The following is a 25,241-nucleotide window of genomic DNA, read 5'->3' on the forward strand; positions in this document are numbered from 1 at the left end:
TCAGTTGTTACAGCCTAAACTTTTATTAGTGCAATAGAGCAGCATCAAACTCACCAACAACTGTACAAATGCAACTGGCATTGTCACTGCAGCATCAACAATAGAAACAGCATCAGCAACAGTGGCATGTTTGTTGCTAATGCGGTTAAATGCAATTGTTTCCTTTTTTTTAAATACCATCCTCTAGTTGTGTTCTTGTTTTAGTTTTTGTTGATAGTGGTAGTGGTGGGTCACAAACAAAAAGGCGAAACAAATGTGGTTTTTACTCTATTTTTTATTTTTAACTTTTTTGGGGAAACTTTCTCGTTGATTTTTACAATGGTGACATGCTGATTTTCTACAACAACGGCAGTAGCTGAAGCAGAAGTTGCAACAACAGTAAATTTGAAATCAACATCAACACCAGCTGCTGTTGCTGATGCTCCAGCTTTTATGCTGTTATTGTTGTTGTTTGGTACGTTGGTTAACTTAACAAATAACACCATGTACATACCAGGAGCCTAATACTTTAGTTGCGCTTTTATAATGCAAAAAAAGAAGCCAAAGACAAACAGACAGAGAACAACTGAAAACATTATGTTGTTACTGATGTTGTTCCTGCTACCGTTTGGTCACGTTCACAAAAAAAAAGAAGAAATACAAAGCATAGAAAATACTCGTAAAAAAGTCTGTTTGTTTTTGTCAACACAATCTATACAAATGCATCGCAAAATGGCAACAGCAACATTTAAATGTTTGTTTACAAATTTTTCTATCTTTCAACTTTTATTTAAGTTTAGGTTTCGTTTTTTTTTCTGTTTGCTTTTTTCGAGGGGGGAAAATGAAATGAAACAAAAATCGATTATTTGTCTTTCTGTTTGTTTTCCTTGTTAAATAGCGAGTATAGCGCTGCTAAGTCGTTGCAATTACACTAGTTAATGACAACGATTTTGCACATGTTTTCAGTTCATTTACTTTTGGTTTTAAGATAAAATAAGAGTAAGAGTTCATATGGAGGTCGAATTTTAAAGTGCCCTTCTTTTAAGCGAATTGTGATATTAGTTATTCTCATTCTGTGAGTGTTGCAACAATGTAGAGGAATAAATTTGTAAATATTTAATAAATTTGAAAATTATTTTCACACTAAAATTTGCAATTATCCTTAGTAGTCAGTTTCAAATTTGTAGGTTAAGATAATTTTAGTTTTAAATCGAGTAACTAGAACGTTTTTGTTACAAAATCAATTTGAAAAAACAGCTTTTCTTTCAAATTTGTGAAATCTTACCTCCCGAAAAAAAGTACGTAAATTCGTAATCCCAGCAGCAACCAAATCAATGCACTCAACATACTCACCTCTATTTTAATCTTTCATTAAATATGCAAAAATCTCCCAGAACAGAATGACAAAAAAAAAAACCAACATGAACCAATAAATGAATCCACTTCCACTTTAAAAACAATTTAAAGTTTAATTTAAGCAATTACAATACTCTATTTGACACCTGATATTATATAAACTTTTAACTAAACTAAAATGAAACAACTCTACATGTATTGTTGTATTTTCTGCAAACCAACACCATCATTTTTAAAAAGACACTTAAAATTTAATTGAATGTGAATGCATTTGTCGCGCCAAACGGCAATACAAAATTCAAGTGTTAATCAAACACTTTCATCTCATTGAAATGTAGCAAAGTGTAAGCGTACATGTCCTTAAGTTTTTGTTGTTCCAAAATTTGTTTGAATTTCTTTTTGGCAAATTCACGATCAGCGAAATTTTCAAACGTACTGTCGGCGGCAATTTCCTTATCAATGCTAATAATGGGATAAATGGCATGATTGGCAAAGAAACCAAACAATTCACGTTTTCTCACTTCGTCGCGTATTTGTTGTAATGTGGGTATTTTTTCATAATTTAATTTTTTCAGTGAACTTTGTAATTCTTCATAATAGATTTCTATGAAATGTTCACGTTTTTCCTTTAACAATTTAACCGGTAGACTGGTATAGAAGAAGTAGTTCAAATCGATACCGGGACTACCCCATATGCTCATTTGAAAGTCTACAAATACCACATCTTGGGGTTGTTGGGAATTGGGGGAGTCATATCGAAACATCATGTTATTGACCCACATATCGCCATGATTTAATACTTGAAATTCTTGTTCTTGCGGTTTTTGCATTTGTTCGAGTTTAGAGCGTAAGTTTTTCAAATGATTCTCTAGTTTTCGGCATATATCTTCATAACCTTTCCATGTCTTTGCTAAATCAATTAAGGCCTCACAGCTTGCCTTGATTAGGCAATAGAATGTGCTGTTGTCACGTTGTATAGCTCCTTTAGCCAAAATTCCAGAGTTGAAACATTTGAAGAGAGATGGATCCTGAAAGTATTTATTTTAAATTTGAATATTTTGCAGATTACTTATAGCTTTCCGTTTTTTTTAATTTCTTTAAATTTTAAATTTCAATCTTACTAGTTCGGAATGAGGATGTTCTCTAGTTATCCATTTTTGGTATAGTTTCAAAACTAATTCTCTTTTCAGCGATTTTACCCTTCACCTTTGAGAGAAGGGTATGTTTAGTTTGTCATTCCGTTTGTAATTTCTACATCCAGAAACTATAATGTATAAATATTTCGAGTCCTTATAGATAGCGGAGTCGATTTATCCAGGTACGTCTGTCTGTCCGTTTGAATGTTAAAATCAATTTTCAGAAGATCCCAGATATCTGCGAAATCCTAATCTTCAATTATTCTATCAGATATGTTTTCGAGAAGTCTCGAGAATCAGCCAAATCGGTCCATAAATAACGGAAATATGAGCAAAAGTCCCAAACAACCCATGAAATTATTACATTTTTTCTCATTCTTGATTAGTGTTTTTTTTTCTTCAAAAATTATAGCAGTTTTTTCAGCAATTATTAGAATAGGTTCGAAATTTTATAAAGCTCCCATTAATAGAAATCGTATTATCAACAAAACCATAGTTTGGTCAATAAATGACCATAGCTCCCATAAAATGATATCGGCCCACAGTTTGTCACCCATATAAATTCCTCTTCTGAAAAATCGTAAATAACTCTTGAATTACTAGTAATATCGAGATGAAATTCTACACGAATATGTTTTGTGTATACATATACAAATCATTTTGCAACACTATCCGGATTGGGCCATTATTTATTTATTATTTATGATGGATCCGTAAAAAAATCTGTAACATAGGGATAATTCAGCTTACCTTCTGTTTAACCACCAAAGAAATGCTATGAAACTGTGCCAAACGCCGTAACACCAACGAGGCATGATTTTCATCCATACCCCGTTCACGTGAGGCCAAACCATAACCCAAAGATCCTAAATCTTGGAAAACCAAAGTATTTATGGGTTTCTTCAAACATTGATAGAGCCTAAGTCAAACATTTTAAAAGTACATCTTAATTTTTTAATATCTTCCAATACAACTCACTTTGCACCAAATTGTTTACGATCATTCGTGAAAATTTCCATTATTGGCAATACATGATAATAAAATATTTTCTCTTTTAAAAACACTTTCATATCCTCCAAAAAATCAATCGATTTCGTCACAGGCATACTTTTTATAATAACCGAAAGTGTATGTTCTAATCCCGAATCATCGCTTAAAGTGTAACTGATTAAAACGCGATAGATAAGACTACAATAATTATCACCCGCACTACTACCCATTTTTATAAAAATCCTTTTAATTAAAGGATTCGCCTCTTGTACGGCATTTTCAACAATTTCTTCGAAAAAATCTAAATTTAAATGTTTTGGTATAACAACCACCGTTTTATCGTAAACGATTTCCATTGTGGAAATGCTGGATCGTTTTAAGTTGTTTATGATATTTAAATAAAATTTTATTGTTATTACATTATTAAATTATTTGTTTTCCGTATTATTAGAGAAACTCCTATAATATTTTCTAACAAAAGCAACAATGCAAGTTAGTGTGTTAAAGTGATTTTATTAGATTTTATTATAAAAATATAATAGTACAGTTTTATTGTTAATAACTTAATTTAGTGTTACATTGTCAATAAAAACGATAAGTACATAAATTTGCCTAATTAAATATAAATTAAAATCGTGTATAAAATCATAAATTATTTTAGTATATTATTAGTTTTGTTTACAAGTTTTTTATTCAAATAATGCATAAAAATATTATCTATTGAGTTTGATATAATAAATAATACATTTTAACAATCACAATCAATTGCTCTACAACTTGTAAAATTAATCAATCACATTTACTTGTAGAAATAAAATTGGGTGCATAATACGTTTAATAAATAGTTTAAGTTCCTTCGAACTTGACGTGAAATTCATTTACAATGAATGCATATTTGAGTTTTGGTTCTTCCAGCTTCCAATAATTGTTGGATAAATTTTAAACCAAAATGTTTTGCTTATATGATAGCTTTGTTCATGTTTCAATCAACTGAATTTTTTGTGCCGCTTTAATCGAATATACCCATTTTATCGAAGTTCTCCAAAGTATAACGATAAAATGCCTGTAAACGTTTGGAGGCAAATATTTGCTTTAACTTTTGCTTAGCGAATGCTTCATCATTGAAATTCTCCAAATTGCTATCGTGCGATTGTTCCTTATCTTGACATATTACCGGAAAAACACCATAATGAGCAAAGAATCCATACAATTGTCTCTTTTGTACCTCATTGTATATATCTTGGTAAGAGGGTATTTCCTTAATGCCCAATTCTTTCATACCTTCACTTAAAGATCTATGATATTCTTTAATCAGCACATCCAATTTATTTTTTAAAATATCAAACTCAATACTGGTATAAAAGAAATAATTCAAATCAATACCAGGAGTATTCCAAACAGACATTTGAAAATCTACAAAATTTAAATCAACAAGTTTACGTTCATCATTATATTTGAAGAGTATATTATTGACCCATAAATCTCCATGATTTAAGACACAAAAACCATTTTTCTCCACAGCTCCACTGCGTCTTAGATTGTTTCTTAAGTTTTTAGAATAATTTCTTAATTTCTCGGTAATTTTTTCATAACCCTGCCAGGTTTCGATTAAATCGATGAGTGCTTTAATATTATTACCGAAAAATTTCATAACCATACCCTCGTCCTTATTTAAGGCAGTATCGGCTAACATGCCCGAGTTGAAACATTGTTGTAATTCAGGAACCTTGAGAAAGTATAGAAATTGAAAATTTTAATAATTATTTAATTATAACTTGATTAAGAAGATAAAGATTTTCAATGTTTTTTTCTGTTGAATCAAAATATATGTAATATTTTTGGAGTTTAAATTTATAGGTTACCTTTTTAAAGAGTTTAACTGAGGCTGCATGGAACTTTCCCAATTTATTCATAACCATTAGACTGTGTGCTAGATCTAATCCCTTTTCTCGAGAAGCCATTTCAAATTTGCCTACAGCCAAGTCTTCAAATACCAAAGTGTTGACGGGAGTTTTTAAAGAGTGATAAAGTCTGAAAATGTTAAAGTAGTTAAGTAGTTTTATAATGTCATAAAAGCTATTTATAAAAGAATTAAATAAGATTTCTATATGAGCAAACATTTAATGGAACTTTCTAGGAAGAATTGAATTACATAGTTCGAGAAACTAGTTTTAAAATGCATGTATTTATCTCTATTTTGGCTTTCAGTTCAATGATATTTAATTGATATTGATATTTAATAAGAAATTGCCACCTTTGGAACTAATTCTGTGGGATTTCAACAATCCCACAGTTTTTAATTGATGTTCCCAGTTATTATTTTATCGATTCTGACAACAAATAAACCTTTTTAGAGACAATTTTAGAACAAGTTCTTGTTCACACATTTTTGTTAAGTTATGAAGATTGGGTCCAATTTTTACTAATAGTTGAAGACTCGTCAATTGCTAAATTATGTAAAACTAGATATTCATAATTAGTGTCAAAGAACACATTCGTTGAAAATATATTAGAAATAGTTTCAAACCACCAGAAGTAAGTGCGGTATTAGAGGTTTTAAAGTAACAGTTTTTTTAATCTGATTTTTTTTCGGATCTACATATTTTTATCGCTTGTTTTTGTAAAAATCTTCCCGGATCATAAGACTTCTTTCAAATTCGGAAAACACATAAATTACTCTAGCCCAACGGTTTCCAAAACGGATCCTACTGATCGTAATTCTGTAAATTATCCAAATAAATCGTTATAGGACATTGTAGTTGAGTTCTCATTCAGCTCTAGTTCTCTAGTTCAATTGTAATTCTGCTCTAGTTCTTTAGTTCAGTTGTAGTTCAGTTCTAGTTTAGTTTTAGTTCAGTTCTAGTTCAGTTCTATTTCAGTTCTAGTTAAGTTCTAGTTCAGTTCTAGTTCAGTTCTAGTTCAGTTCTAGTTCAGTTCTAGTTCAGTTCTAGTTCAGTTCTAGTTCAGTTCTAGTTCAGTTCTAGTTCAGTTCAGTTCTAGTTCAGTTCTAGTTCAGTTCTAGTTCAGTTCAGTTCTAGTTCAGTTCTAGTTCAGTTCTAGTTCAGTTCTAGTTCAGTTCTAGTTCAGTTCTAGTTCAGTTCTAGTTCTAGTTCAGTTCTAGTTCAGTTCTAGTTCAGTTCTAGTTCAGTTCTAGTTCAGTTCTAGTTCAGTTCTAGTTCAGTTCTAGTTCAGTTCTAGTTCAGTTCTAGTTCAGTTCTAGTTCAGTTCTAGTTCAGTTCTAGTTCAGTTCTAGTTCAGTTCTAGTTCAGTTCTAGTTCAGTTCTAGTTCAGTTCTAGTTCAGTTCTAGTTCGGTTCTAGTTCAAGTTCGGTTCTAGTTACTTTTAGTTAAGTTCTAGTTCAGTTCTAGTTCAGTTCAGTTCAGTTCTAGTTCAGTTCTAGTTCAGTTCTAGTTCAGTTCAGTTCAGTTCTAGTTCAGTTCTAGTTCAGTTCTAGTTCAGTTCTAGTTCAGTTCTAGTTCAGTTCTAGTTCTAGTTCAGTTCTAGTTCAGTTCTAGTTCAGTTCTAGTTCAGTTCTAGTTCAGTTCTAGTTCAGTTCTAGTTCAGTTCTAGTTCAGTTCTAGTTCAGTTCTAGTTCAGTTCTAGTTCAGTTCTAGTTCAGTTCTAGTTCAGTTCTAGTTCAGTTCTAGTTCAGTTCTAGTTCAGTTCTAGTTCAGTTCTAGTTCAGTTCTAGTTCAGTTCTAGTTCAGTTCTAGTTCAGTTCTAGTTCAGTTCTAGTTCAGTTCTAGTTCAGTTCTAGTTCAGTTCTAGTTCAGTTCTAGTTCAGTTCTAGTTCAGTTCTAGTTCAGTTCTAGTTAGTTCAGTTTCTAGTTCAGTTCTAGTTCAGGTTCTAGTTTCAGTTCTAGTTCAGTTCTAGTTCGGTCAGTCAAGTTCGGTTCTAGTACTTTTAGTTAGTTCTAGTTCAGTTCTATTTCAGTTCTGGTTTAGTTCTAGTTCAGTTCTAGTTAGTGATAGTTCAAACTTTATATTCTATTATTTTAAATTTTACAACTTGTTTCACAATTCGTCGTTTGGAACTTGTTTTTGGGAACCCAAATCTGAGAAAGCACTTTATCATTTTTATTGAGTATTGATGCATTTTATTGAAATCGATAAAGAAACTTAAAATAATAATATTCGTACAAACAAATAACAAAAATGAATCAATTACTTTCCAAACTCACCTTGGAGCAATTTAACAATCATCCTTACACAACACCTCCAACCTGGGCAAAACATCATTATAAAATATTCCTCTTTAAGGAAAACATTTAAATCCAACAAAAAATCAGTAGCTTCTGTATGTGGCATACTTTTAATAATAACAGAAATGTAACCATCATTTCCGTTATCATTTGTAGATTTATACGAAACAGTAACACGATAAATTTGACTACAATAATTTTCACCCGTACTACTGCCCATAGTAAAATCAATGGTTTTTATTTGAAAATTATTTCTTAACAAAGCATTTTCCAAAATATCGGTAAAGAAATCATAATCCAAATGTTTGGGTTCAGCCACTACGTCTCCGGAATAGGTAATAGTCATATTGAAATTTTATAAATATAAAACACTGTTATAAATTAAATTTTTTAAACAATTGTTCACTTTTTTTTAATTTTTGGTTAACTTTGTTGAATCACAGGTGTTGCACTTGAAACAGGTTTCGAAATATATAAAATATTTTAACCGTTCAAACATCTTAAATAGTCTCTGGTCTGTTTAAAAAAGTGTGTTCGCAACTGTATAGTTGTTATTACACTAAAATATCTCGGTGATGCGAGAAAAAAAATGATTTGATTGCCATTAATTAATGTCTAGATGTGTCGTAATCTTTGTTTTTTTTTTTTTCAATTTATTAAAACAAAACACTATAAAAACTGTTATTAACCCTAACGTGTACAAAGAAGCGCAATAAGATTTATATTTAAAAAAAGATAAGTAACAAGTCATTAGTTGTTTAACAATAATTCTTAAAACAATATAGTTTTTTAGATTAATTGAAGTCATTGGCCATGCTTCAGTGAGAAATTCTTATCAAAATTAATGTTTATTTTTGAAAATTAAATTTTATAATTTGGAGACAAATTGTTGTCATTTTTATAGTATTAAGAATGATTTAACATTTTTTGTTGTTGCAATAATTTTATAGTTTGCAAATTTTGGCTCGTGGCTACTAACTTTTTCATTGTGCTTATCTTGATTTCTATTCGAGATCTTTCAAATGTCTACAATAATATTTCAATTGAAATCATATGTTTCTACGTAAGATTTTAGCAGAAATGGAAAACTACTTTTGGAGGTAGATAATTGTGGTTTCAGACATGAGATAAACATTAAAACTACATAGTTGTATCATATTAATATATTTCGATGAAGAGCAATGATCTTTAGTCTTTCTTTTAGGTTAAAAGGCTAATTATTTAACAGCACTGTTAACAGTTCTAGTACAGTTTTAGTTCAGTTCTAGTTCGGTTCTAGTTCAGTTCTAGTTCAGTTCTAGTTCAGTTCTAGTTCAGTTCTAGTTCAGTTCTAGTTCAGTTCTAGTTCAGTTCTAGTTCAGTTCTAGTTCAGTTCTAGTTCAGTTCTAGTTCAGTTCTAGTTCAGTTCTAGTTCAGTTCTAGTTCAGTTCTAGTTCAGTTCTAGTTCAGTTCTAGTTCTAGTTCAGTTCTAGTTCAGTTCTAGTTCAGTTCTAGTTCAGTTCTAGTTCAGTTCAAGTTCAGTTCTAGTTCAGTTCTAGTTCAGTTCTAGTTCAGTTCAGTTCAGTTCTAGTTCAGTTCTAGTTCAGTTCTAGTTCAGTTCTAGTTCAGTTCTAGTTCATTCTAGTTCAGTTCTAGTTCAGTTCTAGTTCAGTTCAGTTCATTCTAGTTCAGTTCTAGTTCAGTTCTAGTTCAGTTCTAGTTCAGTTCAGTTCTAGCTCAGTTCTAGTTCAGTTCTAGTTCAGTTCTAGTTCAGTTCTAGTTCAGTTCAGTTCTAGTTCAGTTCTAGTTCAGTTCTAGTTCAGTTCTAGTTCAGTTCTAGTTCAGTTCTAGTTCAGTTCTAGTTCAGTTCTAGTTCAGTTCTAGTGCAGTTCTAGTTCAGTTCTAGTTTAGTTCAGTTCTAGTCTAGTTCAGTTCTAGTCTAGTTCAGTTCTAGTCTAGTTCAGTTCTAGTCTAGTTCATTTCTAGTCTAGTTCAGTTCTAGTTTAGTTCAGTTCTAGTCTAGTTCAGTTCTAGTTCAGTTCAAGTTCAGTTCTAGTTCAGTTTTAGTTCAGTTCTTGTTCAGTTCTAGTTCAGTTCTAGTTCAGTTCTAGTTCTGTTCTAGTTCTGTTCTAGTTCTAGTTTAGTTCAGTTCTAGTTCTAGTTCAGTTCTAGTTCAGTTCTAGTTCAGTTCTAGTTCAGTTCTAGTTCAGTTCTAGTTCAGTTCTAGTTCAGTTCTAGTTCTAGTTTAGTTCAGTTCTAGTTCTAGTTCAGTTCTAGTTCAGTTCTAGTTCTAGTTCAGTTCTAGTTCAGTTCTAGTTCAGTTCTAGTTCAGTTCTAGTTCAGTTCTAGTTCAGTTCTAGTTCAGTTCTAGTTCAGTTCTAGTTCAGTTCTAGTTCAGTTCTAGTTCAGTTCTAGTTCAGTTCTAGTTCAGTTCTAGTTCAGTTCTAGTTCAGTTCTAGTTCAGTTCTAGTTCGGTACTAGTTCAGTTCTAATTCAGTTCTAGTTCAGTTTAGCTCAGTTTAGTTCAGTTCTAGTTCAGTTCTAGTTCAATTCTAGTTCAATTCTAGTTCAATTCTAGTTCAATTCTAGTTCAGTTTTAGTTCAGTTTTAGTTCAGTTCTAGTTCAGTTCCAGTTTTAGTTCAGTTCTAGTTTTAGTTAGTCCATAATTGATCCGATTTTGCCGAAATCACTTTGTATATTTCTGCATTGATAAGAAATTTACAAGTTTCTTTTTTAACTTGAATCCAGAAAGAATTTTTTAAAATTTTATAAAATTAATTGAAATTTGAAGAATGTAGAACAAAATCCATGATATAAATAATAAATTCTATCATAATCATTTTCACCTAACTGTACCTGTTTGAGGGTTAAATACAACTAAGTAAATTAAAAATTATAAAAAAATCAAATAACAGAGGACAACATTTTTTTTATAAAATTAAAAAATAAAACACGCAATTTTTGTATTGTAATTTTAAAGAATTTTAATATTAATTATTTATTTTTTTAATAATTTAATGAAATAATAACAAACATTCAAGAAAGCGGCTACAAATAAAACAAATCAAACTGATGTTTGGATGAAGGGGTCATTTAAAACTGGTTAAAATACTAGGGGGTATATTTAGTTTGTCAATAAGTTTGTAAACAATTAAGAAAATATTTATAAAAAACTATGAAACTATTAATTAACGATGTTAATGGCTTTAATGAAGAAGAGTTACTTTAATTTATATTAATATTTTCTTAATATATAGAAACACTTTTTAGTATTAAATTATTAAAAACTTGAGATGAGATTTCTCAGGATTTCCTAAAGTTTCAAAACGAACAAATATTCTTAAATGACCTTTGTAGGGTATTACAAAATTCAAAATTCTGTAAGCGTGCGAGACAAACAATTAAATGTACATATATATGATTCCTGAAACAATAAACTTTCTTGTAAGCTTTTTAAATTAATTAATATATTTAAATAAACAAACGTAACAATATAAATATAAAATTCTCAACATGTCAATAATCAGCTAACAATTCAAACACATCATTATTCATAAAAAAAATAATACACATGTATTTTGCAAATATTGCTACAATCTAAAATTTAAAATTTTTAAAAAAGCTTAATAAATTTAATTTCTGTTTGCATTTTTCATCACTTAAAATTCCTCTCATATTTCAAATTGTATCACAATTTGCAAAATTTTACAATACACCTAATTGTTCTAAACGTTTAATATTAAATTTCAACGTTTCAATTGTTCTCTTATTGCTGGTGAACATTAATTGAATTTTTTGTTCGGCAAATTTTGCATCTTTTAATTTTTCCAACGAATTGTCATGGGAATCGTTGGCATACATTGACATCAATGGAAAAAATGCAAATGCAACAAAAAATCCATACGCTTCTTTTTCGAATATTTCTTGTTGAATTTGTTTTTTAGTGGGTCGCAGCGTAATGGGGTAGGGTAGTGTTTCTAGTGTTTGTAATAGTGTATTGGTATAGGTATCGATTAATTCGGAACGATTGTGTTTTAAGACATCTAATTGAACGCTTGTGTTTAGGAAATAGTTGACGTCAAAGCCTAGGCTGCCATAAAAGCTGAGTTGAAAGTCGATCTGTAATTGGAAAAGAAATATAATGGGAATTTTTTAGTGCAAAAAAATTGGTCGAACAAGTATTTAAATTGGGGAATTTAAAATTTAAATAAAAGTTTGCTTAGGGTTGCATCTTGAGGTTCAACTTGTCACCATCCCGTGCGCACCAAACGAGATATTGAAAGTCATATGGGGAATTTCGTGTCAAGTGATCCAACTTTAAAAATCATGTCTTCCGATTTGGATGCTATTTGCATCAAGGTTAGAACTATGGGATAGTAGGCCAGACACAAATTCAGCTCTATAGGTCAAGATCTGCCGGACTTATAGGGGGTCAAAGTTGGACATTTTGGTCAACAGGGTTTTATTCAAATGAGTGTAACTTTTCACCTATTGGTCCCAGCAAAAATTGTCCAAAGGAGTTCAGATAGCTATTTCTTCATTATTTCCAATTTTTTTTTTCAATTTTTTTTAACCAAGGGAGAAGTATGTGCCAAATTGCATAAAGTTATCTTGAAAATTGAGATCTGTAACATGTGCACAAGGTTTACATGGAAATACAGATCTTAATCGACTCAGAAAGTGATTCTGGCCCGATTTGTATTCTTTAAGACGGTTGTAGGATCAATATTTTTGGCACAAACGCATACTACCTTCCCCACTATAGTGCTGTAGTGTAAAATAATGCACTATAGCTCGAAACCAACCAATGATATGCAAAAATGATCTTTAACCAAAATGTAGGAAATCTAAAATCTATAGTAATTATAAAGTAGTAAATTCTACTTCTTTGGAAGTTATTTTTCTAATTGTTAAGAATATATTTTAACCTTCTTTAATACTTACAAATCTACTTCGGCCGGCTTACTATCATCTTTCGATCCATAGCGAAACATTAAATTATTCACCCACAAATCACCATGATTTAAAACATTCAATTGTCCTTTCAAAGGATACACCGATTTCAAAACACGTTCCGTAAAATGAGCATAATAATCTTCTAATTTCTTTACAAGACCCTCTGTTATCTGCAAATCATTTTTAAGGATTTCCATGAGTTTCAAAAGTTGTCCACCAAATAAAGCCTTAAAAGAGTCCGATTTACAGGAGTCCATATTCAATAAACCAAAAGGATAACGTTGCAAGATATTGGAAAATATATTATCATCCTGAAATGAAAATATTACAATTCTGTCTTAAATACCTCCCTAATAAAAACACTTACCCATTCATTTAAACTCAGTGACAAAGCATGATATTGCGCTAGTTTTTGTAAAACCATGAGAGAGTGTATCTTATCTAAACCGGTTTGTCGACTTTGCAAATGAAAACCCAAGGGATTTAAATTTTGAAACACTAATGTTTCCACCGGCTGGGAGATATTGTAAAAAAGTCTAAATTTTTGAAAAAAAAAAAAATAATAATTATTAATTCCTCTATTTCATTTCCATTTAGTACCTTGGTCCCAGAACATAATCCTTGTCCTTTATCTTCATTAACGTTTCCATTTTGGGTAAAATATTTCTATAGAAATACAACTCCCTATTGTAAATTTTTAAATTTCTTAAAACCAATTGCTTGTGTTTTGGCATACTTTTGACTACCACACTTTCTTGCTGCTCTTCTTCCTCCCCCTCCATTAATTGATATTTAAATTTAATTTCATAAATATCACTGCAATAATTTTCACCCGAACCCGAGACCAAATTTGAAATTACAAATTCATTTATTTTCACTTCATTGCAGCATAAATAGTTTTCCAAAGCTTTTTGTATAAATTCACTATTTAGATACGCCGGTGTTTGAGTTTCCAATTTGGCCATTGTGATTTTGTTTGAAATTTTCGTTAAAAACTAAAAGATTTTTATAGAAATCATGTGTATTTATAACTTGTATTACAATTAATGTTGTTGCATTTCATTGCATGGAGAGGCAGATTCATTTTAATTGATTCTAATGACATTTTACTTTGATTTGTTCATTTCTGCAGTATGGGGGGCAAATTGATTGACTTGTAATGGTTTAGTTTATTTTCTTAGTTTGTTTTCATTTTTATCAAAGAAAGATTCCGATATCATTAAGCTATTTAGAATTGTAGGTTGTATTAGGATTTAAAAGTTAAGTAAGATTTGAAAACTTGAATTTCAGTTCAAAATTATACTTATAAATTAAGGGAAAATCAGCTCTAGTTCAGTTCCAGTACTTTTCAAATTCAATTCTAATTAATTTCTAGTTCAGCTCTAGTCCAGTTCTAGTTCAGTTCTAGTTCAATTCTAGTTCAGTTCTACTTCTGCTCTAGTTCAGTTCTAGTTCAGTTCTAGTTCAGTTCTAGTTCTAGTTCAGTTCTACTTCAGTTCTAGTTCAGTTCTAGTTCAGTTCTACTTCTGCTCTAGTTCAGTTCTAGTTAAGTTCTAGTTCAGTTCTAGTTCAGTTCTACTTCAGTTCTACTTCAGTTCTACTTCTGCTCTAGTTCAGTTCTACTTCAGTTCTACTTCTGCTCTAGTTCAGTTCTAGTTCAGTTCTAGTTCAGTTCTAGTTCAGTTCTAGTTCAGTTCTAATTCAGTTCTAGTTGAGTTCTAGTTGAGTTCTAGTTGAGTTCTAGTTGAGTTCTAGTTGAGTTCTAGTTGAGTTCTAGTTGAGTTCTAGTTGAGTTTTAGTTGAGTTCTAGTGCAGTTCTAGTTCAGTTCTAGTTCAGTTCTAGTTCAGTTCTAGTTCAGTTCTAGTTCAGTTCTAGTTCAGTTCTAGTTCAGTTCTAGTTCAGTTCTAGTTCAGTTCTAGTTCAGTTCTAGTTCAGTTCTAGTTCAGTTCTAGTTCAGTTCTAATTCAGTTCTAGTTGAGTTCTAGTTGAGTTCTAGTTGAGTTCTAGTGCAGTTCTAGTTCAGTTCTAGTTCAGTTCTAGTTCAGTTCTAGTTCAGTTCTAGTTCAGTTCTAGTTCAGTTCTAGTTCAGTTCTAGTTCAGTTCTAATTCAGTTCTAGTTGAGTTCTAGTTGAGTTCTAGTTGAGTTCTAGTTGAGTTCTAGTGCAGTTATAGTTCAGTTCTAGTTCAGTTCTAGTTCAGTTCTAGTTCAGTTCTAGTTCAGTTCTAGTTCAGTTCTAGTTCAGGTCTAGTTCAGTTCTAGTTCAGTTCTAGTTCAGTTCTAGTTCAGTTCTAGTTCAGTTCTAGTTCAGTTCTAGTTCAGTTCTAGTTCAGTTCTAGTTCGTTCTAGTTCAGTTCTAATTCAGTTCTAGTTGAGTTCTAGTTGAGTTCTAGTGCAGTTCTAGTTCAGTTCTAGTTCAGTTCTAGTTCAGTTCTAGTTCAGTTTCTAGTTCATTTCTAATTCAGTTCTAGTTGAGTTCTAGTTGATTTCTAGTTGAGTTCTAGTTGAGTTCTAGTTGAGTTCTAGTGCAGTTCTAGTTCAGTGTTCTAGTTCAGTTTCTAGTTCAGTCTAGTTCTAGTTTCAGTTCTAGTTCATTCTAGTTCAGTTCTAGTTCAGTTCTAGTTCAGTTCTAGTTCAGTTCTAGTTCAGTTCTAGTTCAGTTCTAGTTCAGTTCTAGTTCAGTTCTAGTTCAGTTCTAGTTCAGTTCTAGTTCAGTTCTAGTTGAGTTCTAGTGCAGTTCTAGTTCAGTTCTAGTTCAGTTCTAGTTCAGTTCTAGTTCAGTTCTAGTTCAGTTCTAGTTCAGTTTCTAGTTCAGGTCTAGTTCAGTTCTAGTTCAGTTCTAGTTCAGTTCTAGTTCAGTTCTAGTTCAGTTCTAGTTCTAGTTCAGTTCTAGTTCAGTTCTAGTTCAGTTCTAGTTCAGTTCTAGTTCAGTTCTAGTTCAGTTCTAGTTCAGTTCTAGTTCAGTTCTAGTTCAGTTCTAGTTCAGTTCTAGTTCAGTTCTAGTTCAGTTCTAGTTCAGTTCTATTTCAGTTCTAGTTCAGTTCTAGTTCGGTACTAGTTCTAGTTCAGTTCTGATCTAGTTTAATTCTATTTCAGTTCTACTTCAATTTCTGCTCTGGTTCAGTTCCAACCGTACACTTTAAGATCACAATTTACCATCAGAGATGGAAAATCAAGTAAATTAATATTATTCGCTAATATAAATGCTTTTAATTTTCACCAAAAATAGTTATTGAGTTTAAATTTTTAATTAAAAATATTGTATTTAAAACTACTTTATTTTGTACTTTTGACAAAAAATCACTACTATATAATAATTATGTAAAAAATATAAATTTTTAACATACTTCTACCTTAAATCTAAAATTCTTCTAAAACTCCCAATTTTTCTAAACGTTTAAGACTGTACTTCAAATGATCGGTTAATTCGTCGCGGGCAAACATAGTTTCCAACTTTTTATTTTTATATTCCTCATTGGTGAAAGCTTCAATACTTGTATCACCAGAAAGTTCTTTCGGCAGTGTAACCATGGGCAAGAAACCAAATAGAGCAAATAGACCATACAATTCTCTCGATCTTAATTCATATTTCAAGTCATCCAAAGTGGGTATGTCCTCATAACGCATATAATCCAAACATTCCGAGAAACTTTTATAATAGATCTCAATTAATTCATTACGTTTTGATTTCAAAATATCCAATTGAACACTGGTGTTAAAGAAGAAATTCAAATCACAACCGGGACTGCCAAAGAAACTCAGTTGGAAATCAACCTGTAATAGTAAATAATTTATCAACTAAATTATTCACGAAATCTATTATTAAAGCTACTTACGAATATTGCTTTGGTAGGCTTAGTGGGTTCATTTTCATCTTCATAGGCATACATAAAGTTATTGGTCCACATATCACCATGATTGAGTACCACAAAGCGATCACCTTCTTTAGCTTTGGCTAGTTTGTGTGTAATTTCTTTAAAATTGTTGTGGTATTTTTGCAATTTATTAGAGATATTTTCATAACCGGGCCAAGTTCTGGATGATTTTACTAATTGTCCTAAATAGCCACCAAACATTTGTAGAAATGTATCCGTTTTCAAGACAGTTTCCTCACACAACATACCCTTTTGAAGACGTTTGGTTATAGCAGGATCCTTAAAAACGATTATATAGATTAAAATTAATTTAAATTGAATCTCTTATCTAATATCTAATTCAATAATTTATTCTCATACGTTATATATCGATATCAATTATTGTTCAGTATTAGTTCAGTTCGAGTTCATTTCTAGTTTAGTTCTGCTCTAGTTCAGTTCTAGTTCAGTTCTAGTTTAGTTCTAGTTCAGTTCTAGTTCAGTTCTAGTTCAGTTCTAGTTCAGTTCTAGTTCAGTTCTAGTTCAGTTCTAGTTCAGTTCTAGTTCAGTTCTAGTTCAGTTGTAGTTCAGTTCAGTTCTAGTTCAGTTCTAGTTCTAATTCAGTTCTAGTTCAGTTCTAGTTCAGTTCTAGTTCAGTTCTAGTTCAGTTCTAGTTCAGTTCAAGTTCAGTTCTAGTTCAGTTCTAGTTCAGATCTAGTTCAGTTCTACTTCAGTTCTAATTTAGTTCCAATTCAATTCTACTTCAGTTCTAGTTTAGTTCTAGTTTAATTCTAGTTTAGTTCTAGTTCAATTCTAGTTGAGTTCTAGTTTAGTTCTCGTTCAGTTCTAATTCAGTTCTTGTTCAGTTCTAGTTTAGTTGTAGTTCAGCTCTAATTCAGTTCTAGTTCGGTTCTAGTTCAGTACTAGTTCAATTCTGGGTTCGGTTCTAGTTTAGTCCTGTTTAATTCGTATCCACATTCTTACCTTTTTTGCTAACACCATTGAAGTGGCATGGAATTTAGCTAATTTTTCCAAAATCAAAACCGTATGATTCCAATCTAAACCATCTTGACGAGATGCCACTGAGTTCTAGTTTAGTTCTCGTTCAGTTCTAATTCAGTTCTTGTTCAGTTCTAGTTTAGTTCTAGTTCAGTTCTAGTACAGTTCTAGTTCAGTTCTAGTTCAGTTCTAGTTCAGTTCTAGTTCAGTTCTATTTCAGTTCTAGTTCAGTTCTAGTTCTAGTTCAGTTCTAGTTCAGTTCTAGTTCAGTTCTAGTTTAGTTCTAGTTCAGTTCTAATTCAGTTCTAGTTCAGTTATATTTCGGTTCTAGTTCAATTCTATTTTGGTTCTAGTTCAGTTCTAGTTCAGATCTAGTTCAGTTCTACTTCAGTTCTAATTCAGTTCCAATTCAATTCTACTTCAGTTCTAATTCAGTTCTAATTAAGTCTTATTTTAGTTCTAGTTTAGTTCTAGTTTAATTCTAGTTTAGTTCTAGTTCAATTCTAGTTGAGTTCTAGTTTAGTTCTAGTTCAGTTCCGGTACAGTTCTAGTTCAGGTTTAGTTCAGTTCCAGTTTAGTTGTAGTTCAGTTCTAATTCAGTTCTAGGTCAGTTCTAGTTTAGTTGTAGTTCAGTTCTAAATCAGTTCTAGTTCAGTACTAGTTCAATTCTGGGTTCGGTTCTAGTTTAGTCCTAGTTTAATTCGTATCCACATTCTTACCTTTTTTGCTAACACCATTGAAGTGGCATGGAATTTAGCTAATTTTTCCAAAATCAAACCGTATGATTCCAATCTAAACCATCTTGACGAGATGCCACTGTAAAACCATCCACTTTAAGATCATTGAAAACAATTGTTTGCACCGGTGTTTTAGTGGCATAAAAACAACTAAAATTATTTAAAAAATTAAAACTTTAAATAAACACTTTAAAAATATTAAATTACTTTGCTCCAAAAATATCGCCATTACTCAGAATAGCCAGACGTGGTAAAACATCCCAATAGGTTAATTTTTCCTTAACAAATACTCCCACATCCTCTAGAAATTGGGTTTCCGGTGTTATGGGTATGGTTTTGACAATCAAGGAAATTTGTTGTTTCTCCTGGGGCTCTTCTTGACCATACGAAGTATCGTAATCAATTAAGACCCGATAAATGCTAGAGCAATAATTATCGCCAGGATTGCTACCCCAGGTAAAATTAATTTCATGAATATTAACTTTTACTTCACGTAAACCCTCTTCCAGGGCATTAACGAAAAAATCTTCATTTAAATAATCCGGTACAAATATTTTGTTAGCGTTTTTAATTATCATTTTATTTAAATTGATTTTATTAATTAATAATCAGTTAAAAATTTATACACTACCGCCACAGACAACTTTTTGTGGTTTGTCTATTTCACTAAAAGTTAGAATTCGCAATGAAGAAGATTTGGCCAAAACTCAACTATTTCAATACAAAATATTTATACCGTTTTTCAGTGTTTTGTTTTATTATGAGCGTGAGAGAGTTAGCGTTAATTAGAGATAAATATGTTATAATGATATGACAAGTGGAAACTATAGCGTAAAAATAATGAACATGAAAGGGAACCATTATAGAAAATTGACAGCAGAGACGCGTGTCTCGAAATTTTGTATATTTTGTCTTATATAATTGCTAAAAAAAAAACGTCATTTATTTGGAGATAATAGTTATTTTATTAACCGCTACTCGTATGTATATTAGTACAAATATGTATGTTGTTGTTTATAGATCTCTTAATCAATCTTATCAAAAGTGGTTTTGTTTTTGTGTGTTGTTCATACAATTAATTTTAACCCATAATATGTATTATCTTAAGTTAATTATGACTATAGATACAATATTGAACATACATACATACATGTATAGTTCGTATATATTTATACATGCAGATTATAGAAGCAAAGTCCGCAATTTCCATGTTCCATTATGCAAACTATTATTGTAATTGTTAAAATCTTGCGATCGCACAAATTCGGTTTTAGTGAATAAAAATCAAAATTTTACTTTTGCTGTTCTTTTTATTGGAGATAGCTTCCTTTAACTTTTAAAAACTAATTTTCTTAAAAATGTTTGTTTGTTCCTTGCCGTTGAAGTGCATAAATTCAACAATTTCTAAATATCAAATGAAATTTCCCTGCAATCATCTCAATTTCATTAACATTTCTATACATTTTCTCTGATATCAACTAGCAAATAGCTCGCTATAAAATTATGAGGTGTTTCTTTTTTATTTAATTACAAAAGTGAAGATTACTGCTTTTGCATCTATAACTTTCATAAGTTTGTATACATAAATAAGTATTTGTATTTCGCACATATACATGTGGAAATAATAAACAAACATTTTGAATTTTGTTTGTGAATTGTAGCAGTATAAACTAGGTGGGCTAAGGGTTACCCCTACATTAGTTATAGTAAAATTCAGACAAGTTTGTTTTTAACAAGGAGTATTTAAGTTCGAAAAATAAGCTTCAATAAATAATCTTCACTTATTTGACAAAATATAACGAACGCATTTCTTGTCTGGAACATTTTTCAGTTCTAGTTCAATTCTAGTTAGTTTTAGCTCAGCTCTAATTCATTTATAGTTCTAGTTCAGTTATAGTTCTAGTTCAGTTCTAATTCAGTTCTAGTTCAGTTCTAATTCAGTTCTAGTTCAGTTCTAATTCAGTTCTAGTTTAGTACTAGTTTAGTTCTATTTCAATTCTAGTTGAGTTCTAGTTCAGTTCTAGTTCAGTTCTAGTTCGGTTCTAGTTCAGTTCTAGTTCAGTTCAAGTTCAGTTCTAGTTCAGTTCTAGTTCAGTTCTAGTTCAGTTCTAGTTCAGTTCTAGTTCAGTTCTAGTTCAGTTCTAGTTCAGTTCTAGTTCAGTTCTAGTTCAGTTCTAGTTCAGTTCTAGTTCAGTTCTAGTTCAGTTCTAGTTCAGTTCTAGTTCAGTTCTAGTTCAGTTGTAGTTCAGTTCTAGTTCAGTTCTAGTTCTTGTTCAATTCTAGTTAGTTTTAGTTTAGTTCTAATTCATTTATAGTTCTAGTTCAGTTCTAGTTCTAGTTAGTTTTAGTTAAATTCTAGTTCAGTTCTAGTTTAGTTCTAGTTCAGTTCTAGTTCAGTTCTAGTTCAGTTCTTGTTCAGTTCTAGTTCAGTTCTAGTTCAGTTCTAGTTCAGTTCTAGTTCAGTTCTAGTTCAGTTCTAGTTCAGTTCTAGTTCAGTTCTAGTTCAGTTCTAGTTCAGTTCTAGTTCAGTTCTAGTTCAGTTCAAGTTCAGTTCTAGTTCGTTCTAGTTCGGTTCTAGTTCAGTTCTAGTTCAGTTCTAGTTCAGTTCTAGTTCAGTTCTAGTTCTAGTTCAGTTCTAGTTCAGTTCTAGTTCAGTTCTAGTTCAGTTCTAGTTCAGTTCTAGTTCAGTTCTAGTTCAGTTCTAGTTCAGTTCTAGTGCAGTTCTAGTTCGGTTCTAGTTCAGTTCTAGTTCAGTTCTAGTTCAGTTCTAGTTCAGTTCTAGTTCAGTTCTAGTTCAGTTCTAGTTCAGTTCTAGTTCAGTTCTAGTTCAGTTCTAGTTCAGTTCTAGTTCAGTTCTAGTTCAGTTCTAGTTCAGTTCTAGTTCAGTTCTAGTTCAGTTCTAGTTCAGTTCTAGTTCAGTTCTAGTTCAGTTCTAGTTCAGTTCTAGTTCAGTTCTAGTTCAGTTCTAGTTCAGTTCTAGTTCAGTTCTAGTTCAGTTCTAGTTCAGTTCTAGTTCAGTTCTAGTTCAGTTCGTTCAGTTCTAGTTCAGTTCTAGTTCAGTTCTAGTTCAGTTCTAGTTCAGTTCTAGTTCAGTTCTAGTTCAGTTCTAGTTCAGTTCTAGTTCAGTTCTAGTTTCTAGTTCAGTTCTAGTTCAGTTCTAGTTCAGTTCTAGTTCAGTTCTATTTCAGTTTTCAGTTCAGTTCTAGTTTAGTTCTAGTTTAGTTCTAGTTTAGTTCTAGTTTAGTTCAGTTCTAGTTCAGTTCTAGTTCAGTTCTAGTTCAGTTCTAGTTCAGTTCTAGTTCAGTTCTAGTATAGTTTTAGTTCAGTTTTTAGTTCGGTTCTAGTTCAGTTTTAGTTTAATTCTAGTTTAGTTTATTATTTAGTAAACTTCATTCTGGAAACGTTTCCCGTAACAACATTTTCAATTTCTAACATTATCGTATAGAGAACCAAAACTGTATAATCACGTAAATAGTGACTTTTGTTTTGATAAATTAAAAAGTCATTTATCTTAATTTTCATTTTACATTTTTTCGTATGTATTCTATTTCAAAAATAATTGTGTCGATTTGAATGCATTTAACTGTATTCCCGGAATAAAAATGGCACCCAAACAATGAATTGGCGTTATTTAGGCAAAACATTTTCTAAATTGATTAGCTGCTAATTAGTTAGTAGTTTCTAATAAGAATTTTAATTGATAAATGCATTTCTTTATTTAGCATTTTTCACAATTACTTATTAAGAAGCTTTAAATACGTTTAAAATCGTACGCGTTTTTTAAGCACAATTGACAACAATGTATGAGATTTAGATTTTGATAAAATAAATATCAATTTTAGATTATTATAATTTTAGTTTAGAGATTGTGGAATGGAAAGTTTTAAATTTTTTAAGAAAAAAATTCTGTTGAAACCTTTTTGTAGTGGTTTTCTTAATTCTTTAGTAACTGAAAATTTTGGTTTGAAAATGTATATAAATATTATATTTCCTGTAGTGTATATATAAAATTCGTTGCTATCTGATTGGAATACTCATTTGTTTTCCATCTCCCTTGTATCTGTGATCTCAACTAAACATTGTTGTGTTAAAACTGTGATCGTCAATTATTTAAAGTTTTGTAATAGTATCTTTACTTTTTTGTAGGTTTTTGTTTTAGCAACAATAAACTTTTGTTATTATTTTTTTTTTAGTCTAAGGTTAGTTATTATTATTAATTTAAGTAATAGCAGATAAAATTTCCTAATGCAAAATAAATTAGTGGGACTTACACAAATTCTAGACAAATTGTTTATGATGTCATTGTTAATTTTGAAAAAATGTAGAATCATTGTATTGTAAATAGTAAGAATAGAAAATTAAATTTGTCAATAGGTAAATTACAAATTCCCTTTAGTTAGGAATCCCTCAAATTTGAAAAATTTTATTTCCCAAAATTCGACATTACAAGTTAAAAACAGATTGAATGATCTGAAAATGTAACGTATAAATTTGTATAATCTTCGTACTAAAAATGATGAAAGGGGCCCTCTTTTAAATTTAATTTAAATGACAACAACATGACTTGATATAATCATAAATATTATTTGCAAAAACTAAATACTTTAATAGAAATAATAGTTGGTTTATTTGTGAAATTTTTATTTTTCACAATAACAATAAATCTTAATATACTCATACAAATTATCTAAATTGTAATCTATATATATATAAAAGAGTAGCGTTACTGACTGACTGATTCATCATCGCACAGCCCAAACGGCTGAACCTAGAATCATGAAATTTTGACAGTAGATGTGTTTTTGATTATGTAGATCCACTAAGGAGGGATTTTTGGAAATTTGTACATTTATGGGTAAAAAAGGGGAAAAACGGGTAAAACAGCTTTTTTTTATTATCTTACCTAATATTAGTGATACAAGAAAAATTGTAAGTGCACCTGTATCTGCTCTTAAAATAATCAGATGGGTGTCTGGTACTTTTTTGAAATTCGTACTTTTAAGGGGTGAAAATGTGTAACAAAGGTGATTTTGGTACCTTTTTTGGCCCTTTATAACTTTTTAACTAATTAACATAATAACATTTTTATAAATATTTTGGATACATCTCCCAAAATTAGGAGACACCTGTTTCGTACTTTTTTAAAATTCAGTCCTTTTTGGGTCAAAAAGGGAGAAAACTGTATTTATGGTACTTTTTTTTAGCACATTAAGAAAACTTTTTCGGTTTATTGAATTATTCCTATTAAATTACGGACTAACTCTGTAATATTTAATGTAATAGAATGTTTGCTATTTCACAGGGGAAAAAAGTACTAAAAAGGGAAAAAACGAGAAATTTAATTTTATTCAAACTCATTGAGCCAGTTTTTATAAAATTTGAAAAAGTAGTTTATTTACTCACACAAAATAATCTATTGGTATATTATTTTGGAATTCGAGTACTAAGGCCTCTATAGATCAAATTGGAGTAAATTGTTTGGTACTTTTTGAAAGCACAATTTTTCTGGAACAAATTAATGCAGATTTGATTCGTTTGAGTTTTACCTGTGATATATAGATTTAAATACGGAACATTTTGTAAACTTAATTCTAGAAAAAATATATTTCTAAGCGAAAAGAGGAAAAATTTTACTTTTTATTAGTACTTTCCACTAAGGTAGAATTTATTCCACTTTTGGTACTTTTTCTTTCTTCAAATAATACTCTTTGTATGTTCTATAATATTAATTCAAAACAATTGATTATTAAACATACACATAGGAACATAAATTTAACATACATGGTATTGACTGAATAATATCCTGTAAGTGGGAACTCTTTACTTTTCCATTTCCAATAGTTAACCGGAACAGATGACACACGCTCCTTATTAAATGAGAATTTATTGAGAGATATTTTTGTACTTTTTCGTTTTTCCGATGGTACTTTTTGATAATTTTACGATATTGAACATAGATATTGAAAATAATATTTAAAATGTTGGGACCTTAGTGAATGAGAATCTACTGAAAGGGACTTTTGGTACTTTTTCAGTCATCAAATTATATTTTTTTAATTATATATAATATTGAACACAGAAACATAATTTTTTTTGGTATTTTATAATACTTTATAGTTTCTTATTGAATGCGAATTTATTCACGTGATATTGAACGTAAAAAACTGAAACATTAAAACAATTTTTAATCAATTTTAATTTCTATAAAAGTAAACAAAATTTTGTATGAATTTAATTTATGTTAGCGTAGCGAAGCACCCAGGGTATGCTAGTTTTTAATATACAAGACATAAAACATTAAAAACCAAGCGGACATAAAATACTATTATTTTAACAATGTGGGAATTATTTAAAAAATAATAAAATTATAGCTTTATCAAAAAAGGAGATATGACGACACACGATTGCGATTACTCGTACTCTCACTTTTCAGTTTATTATTTTGAAAGTCATTAAAAGACACAAAATTACTTAGATTAAATAAAAATAATAATAAACAAAATATATGAATTTGATGATGATACGTCAACTCATAAACTTCATTTTAGTCTATTAAATTTATTAAAAATTACTCATGACTTGTTGTAGAAACAAAATCTCACGTAGAAAATTATCTTAAGTGTAGAACATAATTAAAATTTATAAAGTGGAATTTGTTTAAATAATAAATAATTTTATAAACATCTGATTTAAAAGATTTAATTTTCTAATAACGATAGTGACAACAGCTGCGCAAATTTTTAAATGTCATCAGTAATTATGTGGGAATTTGTTCAGATATGATTGACTGACTACATTTTTTAATTTGTGGTAAAAATTTTAAATCGCATGGTATGCGAATTTGTGAAGTATTTTTTTAGTTAGTTAGTTGGTTGATAGAAGGATGTAACTACATCAAATCCGAAGAAATACACCTAGGCCACTATCGGGGCTGTTGTGCGGTCCTTTTGTTGGTAAAAACAAAAACTTATATACATATTTAGTATTCACTAAATGTATTATCGTCCGATGTTCAGTTTCCCTTACGTAATTCTTAGAATTTTTCAATCAGTG

The 25,241-nt window shown here is 30.4% G+C and overlaps 3 protein-coding genes across 3 annotated transcripts; all 3 read right to left on the bottom strand.

Annotated features, from left to right (window-relative positions):
- Positions 1–1,455: 1,455 nt before the first annotated feature.
- On the bottom strand, positions 1,456–7,920 carry LOC119610319. Its single transcript, XM_037965480.1, has 6 exons — positions 7,643–7,920; positions 5,324–5,492; positions 4,480–5,187; positions 3,450–3,838; positions 3,222–3,390; positions 1,456–2,363 (listed from the first exon to the last, which is right to left on the bottom strand). The coding sequence occupies exons 2-6, from the start codon at positions 5,420–5,422 to the stop codon at positions 1,641–1,643; spliced, it is 2,088 nt and encodes a 695-aa protein (XP_037821408.1). The 5' UTR covers positions 5,423–5,492; positions 7,643–7,920; the 3' UTR covers positions 1,456–1,640.
- Positions 7,921–11,194: 3,274 nt separating this feature from the next.
- On the bottom strand, positions 11,195–13,587 carry LOC119610311. The gene is made up of 4 exons (XM_037965472.1): positions 13,200–13,587; positions 12,967–13,135; positions 12,588–12,910; positions 11,195–11,762 (listed from the first exon to the last, which is right to left on the bottom strand). The coding sequence occupies exons 1-4, from the start codon at positions 13,562–13,564 to the stop codon at positions 11,729–11,731; spliced, it is 891 nt and encodes a 296-aa protein (XP_037821400.1). The 5' UTR covers positions 13,565–13,587; the 3' UTR covers positions 11,195–11,728.
- A 2,268-nt stretch (positions 13,588–15,855) lies between these two features.
- On the bottom strand, positions 15,856–18,889 carry LOC119610317. The gene is made up of 5 exons (XM_037965478.1): positions 18,396–18,889; positions 18,250–18,338; positions 17,437–17,516; positions 16,435–16,752; positions 15,856–16,372 (listed from the first exon to the last, which is right to left on the bottom strand). The coding sequence occupies exons 1-5, from the start codon at positions 18,764–18,766 to the stop codon at positions 15,959–15,961; spliced, it is 1,272 nt and encodes a 423-aa protein (XP_037821406.1). The 5' UTR covers positions 18,767–18,889; the 3' UTR covers positions 15,856–15,958.
- Between the last annotated feature and the right edge of the window lie 6,352 nt (positions 18,890–25,241).

The sequence above is a fragment of the Lucilia sericata genome, unplaced genomic scaffold (genome assembly GCF_015586225.1).
Source record: "Lucilia sericata isolate MDLA Ls3-8-SP2 unplaced genomic scaffold, ASM1558622v1 Contig001151F_arrow, whole genome shotgun sequence".
Taxonomy (NCBI): Eukaryota; Metazoa; Arthropoda; class Insecta; order Diptera; family Calliphoridae; genus Lucilia; species Lucilia sericata.

Coding starts and splice junctions, on each gene's coding strand:
- LOC119610311 (XM_037965472.1), bottom strand. CDS start 13,564: ATGGCCAAATTGGAAACTCAAACACCGGCGTATCTAAATAGTGAATTT. Junction 12,911..12,966: donor CACTGAGTTTAAATGAATGG/GTAAGTGTTTTT, acceptor TTTTCATTTCAG/GATGATAATATATTTTCCAA. Junction 11,763..12,587: donor AAGCCGGCCGAAGTAGATTT/GTAAGTATTAAA, acceptor TTCCAATTACAG/ATCGACTTTCAACTCAGCTT.
- LOC119610317 (XM_037965478.1), bottom strand. CDS start 18,766: ATGATAATTAAAAACGCTAACAAAATATTTGTACCGGATTATTTAAAT. Junction 16,753..17,436: donor CAATGGTGTTAGCAAAAAAG/GTAAGAATGTGG, acceptor ATCGTTTTTAAG/GATCCTGCTATAACCAAACG. Junction 16,373..16,434: donor AGCCTACCAAAGCAATATTC/GTAAGTAGCTTT, acceptor TTACTATTACAG/GTTGATTTCCAACTGAGTTT.
- LOC119610319 (XM_037965480.1), bottom strand. CDS start 5,422: ATGGCTTCTCGAGAAAAGGGATTAGATCTAGCACACAGTCTAATGGTT. Junction 3,391..3,449: donor CGTAAACAATTTGGTGCAAA/GTGAGTTGTATT, acceptor TGTTTGACTTAG/GCTCTATCAATGTTTGAAGA. Junction 2,364..3,221: donor CTTTGGTGGTTAAACAGAAG/GTAAGCTGAATT, acceptor AAATACTTTCAG/GATCCATCTCTCTTCAAATG.